Source organism: Ostrinia nubilalis, chromosome 22 (genome assembly GCF_963855985.1).
Source record: "Ostrinia nubilalis chromosome 22, ilOstNubi1.1, whole genome shotgun sequence".
Classification (NCBI taxonomy): Eukaryota; Metazoa; Arthropoda; class Insecta; order Lepidoptera; family Crambidae; genus Ostrinia; species Ostrinia nubilalis.
Window position 1 is genome coordinate 10339798 of NC_087109.1, and position 11130 is coordinate 10350927.

General features: G+C 40.8%; 1 protein-coding gene across 1 annotated transcript; it reads left to right on the forward strand.

Moving 5' to 3' along the window:
• The first annotated feature begins 1921 nt into the window (after positions 1-1921).
• Positions 1922-11124, forward strand: LOC135082610 (myrosinase 1-like). Its single transcript, XM_063977390.1, has 11 exons — positions 1922-2014; positions 2520-2626; positions 4014-4161; positions 4926-5092; positions 6217-6477; positions 7627-7715; positions 7965-8112; positions 8994-9151; positions 9741-9890; positions 10563-10654; positions 10983-11124. The coding sequence occupies exons 1-11, from the start codon at positions 1986-1988 to the stop codon at positions 11122-11124; spliced, it is 1491 nt and encodes a 496-aa protein (XP_063833460.1). The 5' UTR covers positions 1922-1985.
• Positions 11125-11130: the final 6 nt, after the last annotated feature.

Consider the following 11130-nt stretch of genomic DNA (forward strand, 5'->3'; position numbering starts at 1 on the left):
AGTTCTGGCATCTTTTGCTAGGCCTTCTCTCTCTATGAGGCTGGCTGGATTTAGTCCTCCGTTTCTTAATTGTACTACTTTCATCTAGCTCATTGTCGCTAGGTTTGCATAGTTTTCCGTTAAATTACCCTGTCACAAATATGTAATGTGTTAGTTGTAGCTGGTATAGATCTAGAAATATCTTCATACTTAATCTCCAGTTCGCATGGTCTTTAGCGAATAATTAGTTGCGTAATTCTGAGTATAGGATAGGTATGATACCATCATGAAAACTTGGCTAGCCTGAACCAATATTTTTACTTATGGAAGATAAACCTAACACCAACCTGGGGCAGGTCGCCCTCCCGGGACGTCATGTATGATGTCTTTGTGATGACTCTAGAATAACGGGGCTGTTGGCGGCTAGAGCCAGAAAGTTTTGGATTTGTTCTCTATGGAGGGATTTTGCCGTTATCACCATGCTTAGCAGGCTGGTTGGTAGTTCCAGTATGGTAGTATAATACCCGGAAAGATGCTGCAGCCCACCCTCCAGTATTTTGATTCCTTAGTCGGCTATTACGACTCACGTGGGAAGATTTGATGCTTTTTTAGGGTCACAACACAGGCCTGAATATTGTTTTTAATTATAAACATCTTTACTGGATAATAATACTTAATTGATTACAAATAAATAAGTAATTTGAGACAATCATCCGTAACATTCCGAAGTCCGCTGTATAAATAAATTTCGGTGGATTGGTTCTTAATTCCGGTGGCTCAAATACAATTTCGGTGGCTCTTGATAATTTCAAATTGACATATCTCGAGAACTATTAATAATATTTTGATCTCTACCATATCATTGAATAATACAAGTTATTTACTATTATTTCTGCCACAAAAAAGTTTTGGAAAGTGGAAATTAAAATTCGCCACCGGAATTAGGCAAAAAACGAGTTTGTTCATATTCACCCACTTATAATAAATCTGTAGAGAGGTCAATTCTGTACATGAAATATATTTTCAAAATAACTATCAGGGGGTGATTAGTGATCGATACTGATGCCAAAAATGCAATCAGTAAAATTTTTGTCTGTCTGTCTGTCTGTCTGTCTGTCTGTATGTTCCTTATAGAAACAAAAACTACTAGACGGATTTTAACGAAACTTGGTACAATTATTCTTCGTACTCCTGGGCAAGTTATAGTATACTTAGGAATTCCCACGGCAACGGGAATTAGCGGGTAAATCCTTTTGTATGAAAAATCTAAACCGCTTAAGTTAGACGCTTGAAATTTGGCATGCAGGTATCTTAGGAAATTTAAAGCTTAGTTACAACAGGATATTGCAAAATTCCCACGGGAAAGGGAATTAGCGGGAAAATGCTTTTGTATGAAAAATCTAAACCGCTTAAGTTAGACGCTTGAAATTTGGCATGCAGGTATCTTAGTAAACTTAAAGCTTAGTTACAACAGGATATTGCAAAATTCCCACGGGAACGGGAGTTAGCGGGAAAAAACATTTGTATGAAAAAATCTGAACCGCGTAAGATACCTAGGGAGTAAAACGGGATCCACGCGTACGAAGTCGCGGGCGGCCGCTAGTGAAAAATTAAACTAATCGATAAAATGAGGTGATGTTTTAGATTAAAACAAAATAGGATGCGTGAACTGTACAGGAAAGGCGGGCAGAACCTAGGTAGTAAATAAAAATTTTGGTATTTGTCAACTCGTTATCAATTGTACTCGTAGTACCTAGTATCTAGTACTACTTATGTAGGTATCTAAATCCTCAAAGAGCCCCTTAGGTAAGTCAAAATGACTGCGCTGAAGTAGGTATACCTACATAATATAAATGGATAAATAAAACACACTTTATTTTACACGAAGAAAGAAATGTCTTAAAGTTGGGGAACCACTGGTATTTTATATTAGTCTGAAATATTGAGTAGGTAAAACAAAGATAAACTTAATTACGATTGCTCTGTACCATACTGTAGTTTCAAAAATGACGACTCCGAAGGCGGTGGTTTTCAGGTGAGTATTAAACTTATTATAAAATTTTATATGAATTTTACAACCATAATTATAATTCTTGATAAGATATTAGGTAACTGTGTTTATTAGCACAGTCGATAGTATTTGAAATAGGATCAATAACTACCTACATTAAATATTTTAATTCGTACTACCTAGGTATTGGTCCGACAAATTTTTTAGCTTGCTTCTTCATCATTTCGACCACAATATGACGTCGTGCTGAACACATAAGTAAGTAGGCATACCCATTTTAGCTTCAATTTCACTATCCACTATTCGGGGCATATGGCTCGTAGAACGGATGGTCAATGGGGTAACGTAGCCTGCCACTCGAAGGACTGACGACCTACTGAAAGAAGCGAAGCGCCTGAATGCTTGCAGCGGATCGGTTGTTGTGGAAATCCTTGGAGGAGGCCTTTTTCTAGCAATGGACGTCTCTAAGTTGGAAAGGAAAGAGAGTATCTGCTGCCAAGATAATTTTATTTTAACTTTTCTTTTATAGTCTTTTTTTGGCGTTGGTGGGGGCAACCAAAAGAACTTTCCCCCCAGACTTCAAGTTTGGGGTGGGTACATCGGCATACCAAATCGAGGGCGCGTGGAATGTCAGTGGTAAGTAGTTTTTGTGTTGTTTAAGTTTGTGTTGTTGTGAGGAAAAATGTCTATTTATTTGATTTGTTATTTTCCTTGAATGTTTGTGTAACATTATCGCCTAGCTGTTTAAATAATACGCTTTGATACAGGTAAATGCTATGTACTAGGTCCTTTTATAGGAAGTTAACATTGACTTTTTGGGTTAACATTTCATGATCATGAGGAAGTAGCAAACAGCACAATGAACTTGTTTAATTTTTGGTCTTCCACCAACCAATTATTTATACGTTCGACGCTAATATGCTGGCAGCATTTCCTCGGAAAAGTTTTTATTCTATTCAAAACAGGGTTTTACGAAATTACTATTCTAAATAGGTAAAATATTGTCACATATTCCGACAAGCTGCTAGCGAAGGTTTCTGCCTTGGTAATAAGTAGGCACCTACTTAAAATATACTAAATTACTATTATCACTCTAGCATTTAAAATACGTTTTGTGTGAATTAACGTCTAGCTGATAACAAGTTAATGAAGTTAGCATAAAATAAAAAGCCTCATAAAACGAATGGCCTTCGAACTTCCAAATTTTTATCACCATTTTACATAATTTGAAAATTACAATGTAGAGTTGCCTTTACAAAAATAGCATAGAATAGTTAACTAATTAGTTATGTTGTAGACGTATAGGTACTCAAACTTTAAGCTGTGGTATGTCAGGTCAGCAGCTCATCATCATCATTTCAGCCACAGGACGTCCATTGTTGAACGTAGGCCTCCCTCAATGATTTCCACATCGCCCGGTTGGTATCGGCACGCACCCAACACCTTCCTGCTACCTTCCTTTATGACAATGTCAGTCTACCTTGTGGGTGGACGTGGGTCAGCTAATACCTCAGCTATATTCAATTAAATGTCGTAATTATAATAATAAAATAATGAAATAAATAAATAAACACCCACAAGGTGGACTGAAGACTTCATAAATATAGCAGGAAGACGCTGAATGCAGGCCGCTGCCGAATTATCCGATCATTATGAAAATCATTGCGGGAGGCCTATGTTCAGCAGTAGACGTTCTATACCTGAAATGTTGATAAAATAAATATCTGTATCTGACTTTCCGACTACTTAGTCCGAATCCCATCACCACTGAATACCTAATACCTAGTTCGTTTCAGCCGAAAGACGTCCACTGCTGGACAAAGGCCTCCCCCAAGGATTTCCACGAAGACCGATCCTGCGCCGCTCGCATCCAGGCACCTCCCGCGACCTTCACCAGATCGTCGGTCCACCTAGTGGGAGGCCTGCCCACGCTACGTCTTCCGGCTCGTAGTCGCCACTCCAGAACTTTCCTGCCCCAGCAACCTAATACCTACTCATACCGTTTCCCGTGCTTTCATGGCAGACAAGACGGAAAGCATCTGGGACCGGCTCACACATTCAAACCCTGGCGCCATAGCCGACAGAAGCCATGGCGACGTGGCCTGTGACTCCTATCACCAGTGGCAGAGGGACATCGACATGGCAGTGGAATTGGGAGTGCATTTTTACAGGTATGTACCAATAAAAATACGGTAGGTGGGTAGGGTATACAAACTAATTCAATTGCAATAAATATTTTAAACTTTCGCGTTCCATTTCAATTAATTCAGCATCGCAGCCGAAACGTCGAGCCGTGAGTACATTATAATGTAACTCATTAATAAACGTCGCGTTAAGACCCGTGTCTCACTATTTTAATTCGATTGCATTTGCAGTGAGGCCCACGAAAGTTCTAATCGAAAAAACCGATTAAATGTATTTAGGTACAAAAGAATATCGCTTGGTTCATTCGTTCATTACTAAGCAACTAAATTATTTTAAAACAATATTACCTAGTTAGTTCGTTCGTTTCAGCCAAATGACGTCCACTGCTGGACAAAGTTTAGTTACATTATCATTAAATTATTGATTACCACTTTCGACAGTTTCGACTATCTTCGTCAAGAACAAACAAGTTTATGCCCATACGATAGCGAAACGGCCATATAACTTCGAATAAGATGTGTATTTTAGGTAAGGCTTGTAGAGTTACGCCCGTATTCACAAACATTATTATGAGGTCTCACAGTGCGCGTGGACGCACAGGGTGACACACGAATCAATCACAAAGTTCTAACGCAGTGCGTTCGATTTGCTGCTTCACAGCAAGCATCGTTTGTGAATACGGGCGTTAGGAGCTTGGCTCTACATTCAGAGATCTTTAACTTTTTCACATTGCGAGCCATCATGGTGTCGTCGCAAATATTTTTGGTATTAAAACTGCATTTGTTCCTAGATTCTCTATCTCCTGGCCAAGAATCCTGCCTACAGGTTTTCCGAATAAAATAAGCGAAGACGGCAAGAATTATTATAACAATCTCATCAATGGACTGCTCGCGAAGGGAATCGAACCTGTAATCACCATTTACCACTGGGACTTGCCGCAAAGGCTGCAAGATTTGGGTGAGTACATTTGAAATTCAGAAATAGATGACATCAGTCGATCTGAGAGGTGGGTCTATTAGGAGGTTCGTTCGTTCGTTCGTTTCAGCCAAATGACGTCCACTGCTGGACAAAGGCCTCCTCCAAGGTTTTCCACAATGCACGGTCCTGCGCTGCCCGCATCCAGGCTCTTCCCGCGACCTTTACGAGATCGTCGGTCCACCTAGTAGGAGGCCTGCCCACGCTACGTCTGGAGGAGGTGTTTCCAATAAAAAGGGCAAGTAGGAACGTACACAATTACTGGCATCCACTTCACGAGTAGTACCTATACTTGCTCGGGTGACGAAGATAGTGATATTTTCAACCGACTTCAAAAAAGGAGGAGGTTCTCAATTCGACCCGTATGTTTTTTTTTTTTTTTCTATGTTTGTTACGCGATAACTCCGCCAATTATGAACCGATTTGAACAAATCTTTTTTCGGCGTATAGGTAATACCTCAAGGGTGGTCCCATTTAAATTTAATAATAGAAAAAACAACCCCCAAGGGTGGAAAATTGGGGAAGAACTTTTTTATACGCAATATCTCCGCCGATTATAAATCAATTTGAACGATTATTTTTTTGTTGAATAGGTATTATCAAAAGGGTGGTTTCATGCGAATTTGAAGAAAATAGTTCACCCCCAAGGGTGGAAAATTGGGGATGAACTTTTTTATACGCAATATTTTTAATTTTTAGTTTTTTGTGTGTTCACGCATTTGAAGTCGGTTTTATTTTTTTTTAAAGTTATAATCGATCTTTTACCAGATTCGATGACTTGTCATCCAATAAACGCTGGTTCGAACCCCGCCGCCGCTCTACTATTGTTAGTGAACCCACGTCTCTACGTAACACAAGCATATTTAGGCTGGGTTGCTTGCACCATCTTACTTTAACTTTAACAAACATCAGAAATCTGTCAAACTCCGTACAAAAAACACCGGTTATCGTTAAAGTTAGGTGGCCTGACTCCTTAACTCCTTACACAGCCTGACAGCCTTAGTTTAGTACGAAGGGTTAACGGGACTATTAGTAATTTAATACTTATTATTATTTAAAAAACTAAGCTACATGTCGTAGTGCTGAATCTGTTTTCTTTCTTACAGGCGGCTGGACAAACCCCCTCATAGTAGACTGGCTAGGCGACTACGCCAAGGTCCTGTATTCCCTATACGCCGATCGGGTCAAGACATGGGTCACCATCAACGAGCCTATCCTTATTTGTGACATGGCCTATGGCGGCATAGGTTTCGCTCCCATGATAGTAGACTTGGACATTGCCAGGTTCCTCTGCACGAAGAATGTGCTGATGGCCCATGCTAAAGCTTGGCGGATTTATGATGAGGAGTTCCGGCCGAAGTATAATGGTAGGTGAATAATTCTATGTACTATTGTATAAGCTCAGAGGCGGTGTGAACTACACTGGTCATCACAAAAATCGACCCTCCCGCGACAATCACTTTCAAACATAATGCATCCCCACTTCCCATCAATATTGGCACCATTTAAAAGCCTAGTTCTAAACTTCATTTCATTAAAGGAAAGGTTTTTACCCCATAAATGTGTCTGTAGAAGAATCCAGAGTCACTTCTTCAAAAAATAGGTAGTTACGCTTGAGCCAACTTTTATGGCTAAAAAACTGTTAAGTTGGGATTAATCGCTATCCATCTGTTAAAGAGGACACGTGAGATCATTATTTGGTTTTATTACCATAAAAATTGGTCTAATTGATCCCAGAGGTGTGCCCAAAGTGAGGTCTTTTTTCAAGTCACATTTATTGTATATCGCGTTTATGTTAATCGTTTATTAAGAAATTAAATGTGTTTTTCTTTAAGGATATTTATTGGGCTTTCAAATAACACCAATGTTGTTGGGGCACCATGATTGTGTCAGTAGAAACGAGTTTTCCTGTAAAACGTAGGTGGGCCGATTTTTGTGATGACCAGTATATATCTAATAATACACTAGCACTATACAGGGTGACGTTGAAATCGTTGGCATCTTTCTAAATATATATTTACCTAACTCAAAGGTGTCTGACTGACTGACTGATTGGTTGACTGACTGACATAGTGATCTATCAACGTACAGCCCAAACCACTGGGCGGATCGGGCTGTTGGCATGCAGGTAGATGTAATGACGTAGGCATCCGCTAAGAAAGGATTTTACGAAACTCCACCCCTAAGGGGGTTAAACGGGATCCACGCGTACGAAGTCGCGGGCGGCCGCTAGTTTAAGATAAGGCTCTACTCATGGTACGATAGTCTTATATTATATTGGATGCCATCGATTTCAAAGTCACCCTGTATTAGACGCGTGGCGCGTGGGTGGTGGTCTTTCACAATGACCTGGTGCTGCCCGTGTCCAGGCACTTCCCGCGACTTTCATTTTGATAGTCGGTCCACCAAGCAAGAGGCCTGCCTACAACGCGCTTCCCGTCCGTTCCGTGATCGCCTTTGGACTTATCGTAGTATTGTATTTACTATTATGTTGTTAAAATGCTAACATTTTATAGGTCAAATTTCACTATCGAACCACGTTCTATGGTACGAGCCAATGGAAGGAGAGACTGAAGAAACAGCTGATTTAGCCAGAGCTATGGGGGTAAACCAATTTAAACATTGATTTATTGAAATTTATAGTATAGCACCAAAATAAGTTATTTCAGGGTTTTAAATAAATATGAAACCAAGCTCAAAATTCAAGCATAGATTAAAAGCTGTGTGATGATAATACAATTTATACATTTGAATGAAACGATTAAAGGCTTTAACAATCATTTTAAGAGTTTTATGTGATAAAATTCACGATCTCATTCGATCTTCTCAATATTAAATCAATGCCTATTTTCAGGAGGGTCGGTACAGCCATCCCATATATTCAAAAGAAGGCGGCTGGCCCCCAATACTGGAACAGAAGATGGCAGAAGCAAGCCGCAAAGAAGGATACTGGACGTCCAGGCTTCCAGCCTTAACGACCGAAGAAATTGAGTTCATGAGAGGTATACCTACCTTCAACTACAATTTACTTCTTCACTAACATTATCATTTTAGCAACAGGACGTCCACTTCTGAACATAAGCCTCCCCCAATGACTTCCAAATCGCACGGTTTGTAGCGGCCTACATCCAGCGCCTTCCTGATATCTATCAGGTCGTCGGTCCACCCTGTGGTTGGATGTCCCACGCTGCGTTCCTCCACTCCAGAACCTTGCTGCCCCATCGGCCGTCAGTTCTGCGTACTATGTGCCCTTACTTCTTACACTCTTAAAAAAACATTTTGAAGCTTATCTTATTTTTATCAAAGCGAACGAAAGAGGCAAAGAAGCAGCAATTTAAAACGATGTTTCGTTTATCTTTGTTTTAAATGGTTTAATTTGTAAGTAGGTAATTTAAATTATACTCTACATAGATAAACGTTTGCAGAGTCGCCACCCATTTCACTCTACCAGACGATAATGATCTTGCGGTTAACTGAGTCAGTGCTGAGGATATGGCACGGCAGGGTGTTTTTGTGACGGTCAAACCTCAGCAAGACTGCAGATCTCCTTCAGATTTGTATGCTCTGTCACGTCATGATGTCAATGTCACTCGTCCCGTGCCACTCCCATACCTCGGGCACTAACGTGTTAAGTGTGGTTGTGTTCCCACAGTCGATGAAGCATAAATTAATGATGCTTGCCCTGCGTGCCCAAACAACTACACGCAGGAAGATTTAATGAATGCTTCTGATAACGCCACTCTTGTAGCGGAGTTTTGGGCTGACACTGTAAGGCACAATAGGTTTGTTGCGGACAAGACAAGAAGAAGAAGAACGAGTTAAGCGTTTTGATGCCTATAGGTTATAATGATATTATTATGAATATTAATAAATCTTGGTACAGGTACGTTTGACTACTACGGTCTGAACCACTACACCAGCCGACTGGTCCGCCGTCAGAGACCCGATGACGTCCTCCATTTCATGTCAGGATCCGAAGAGATGGGCGTCGTTCTGGAATCTTCTCCGAAATGGGGCAACACAAGCAGTGAATGGTTGAAGGTAAAGTTAAAGAACACGCTCAAAAATATAACTTTTTGCCGAATATACAAATTAGGATTAAAGTAAAAAAGGTTTTTCAGGACCGACCATATTCGAAGTTACCAGATGAAAGGTAGTAAAGTAACCAAGGTTTGATGGACAGATGGATGAAAAAGCGGGTATGGCACCAAAAACATTTTCACGAAAATGTTGCCAAAACGAGACGTATGGTTCGCACCACGAAAAAGTTATCATATCTCTACATGAATTAGGATAATCCGTGGAGCCAAACTTCTAACTCTACTCGCCCTAACTTCACAAACTCTACACCTTAGTGCGAATATGTGGCAGTGCCATTGCACGTCACTTAAAAATCTCGTCTTGGCAGAATCAAATCAATTTCAGAAGCACTTCAATGCCCCCCAGATATAGGTAAGCATGCTGCGGTCAACAGGAACAGAACAGAATTGACGTTCCTCGAATCTCCAAACTGTAGTTCGGCGATGCTGACACCTTTGGGCTATTGTCGCTGATATTTTCCAAACAATTTATAATTATCTACTAAATTATCTCTCTCTCCAATCACAACTAACTGTGCAATTTCTTCCAGTCAAACCCTGAAGGCCTTCGCAAGCTCCTGGTGTATATTAGGGACACATATGGGGACATTCCCATCATAATCACTGAGAACGGATGCGCTTCGTCCCACAGCCTGGAAGACTACAACCGCGTCGATTACCACGAGAAATACATGGAGCAGGTAAGTGTCATTTTAGTCTATTAATATGACAGCAAGATTGTGGCGTGGAGGTCACATACCGGAAAATGTAGCGTGAGACGTCCACTCATAAGATGGAGCGAGAAGACCTCATAAAGGTAGCAGGAACGCAGGAAGTCGCGGGATGCAGGCCGCTACCAACGCGCGATGTGGCAGTCATTGGGGGAGGCCTATGTTCAGCAGTAGACGTCCTGTGGCTGAAATGATGATGATGATAACACATGAAGAGCTGAAGGCGTCCAAGGGTGAAGGTTGTGAGTTTGTTGGTAAGAAGTAATGTCTGGAACTACTAAAGGGTTGCGCAAACTTAGTCACTTTTAGTCTCCAACACGGCACACCATCCACCACCAGGAAATAAAGTTGTTGTGGAAGCAACAGGACACAAAAAGTATAGCGAGGTACCTTTGCGCAGGGAGTGGCTAATTTCAAGTTAATTATAATGAAAACAAAAAAAATATTTGGTGGCTCTTGAAGGTACCACACCAGGACACAAGACAGCAGTGTCTAGATGTTTGCCAATCCTCCAAACCAATAAGAAGAGATCTTGTATAATCGAAAATTACGAATAGCCTGATAGAGAGGATCTCTCTGCTAAACTCAGAACTTCTGCAAGTTGGGTACAATTACCTAGTTAATTAATATTTCTGTTTCCAGATGCTCCTGGCCATCAACGAAGACAAAGTCAACGTCCTCGCATACACAGCCTGGTCGCTAATGGACAACTTTGAGTGGAATGACGGTTACAAGTACATATCAAATTAATTATGTATCACCGGAATTATAAAGGGTAGTTTGCAAAATAGCACATTCTTCTTATTTTGTTTATGGCCACTGGGATTTTACGGCCCTCAGAGTGACCTTCCCAATGAATTCCTCCAAAGTCACGTTAATTATTATTTACAATGTCACTTTCAAGAAAAGACAAGTAATTTAGATATTGTGTTTCTTGTGAGTTGCGTAAATCTAATTGCGTCTAATCTTTGGAGGCCTTTGCCCAGCAGTGGACGTCATTTGGCTGAAACGAATGAACGAAGGAAGATGACAAATTCTTGACTTATCTTTTTTTCTAAACAGCTCCCGTTTCGGCTTGTACGAAGTGGACTTCGAAGACCCGCTGCGCCCGCGCACCCCGCGGAGGTCCGCTAAGTTCTACGCTGACGTCATCAAGAGCAACTCCTTGCATGTCGCTCATAAATATAGGAACGATGAACTATAGCCAGTT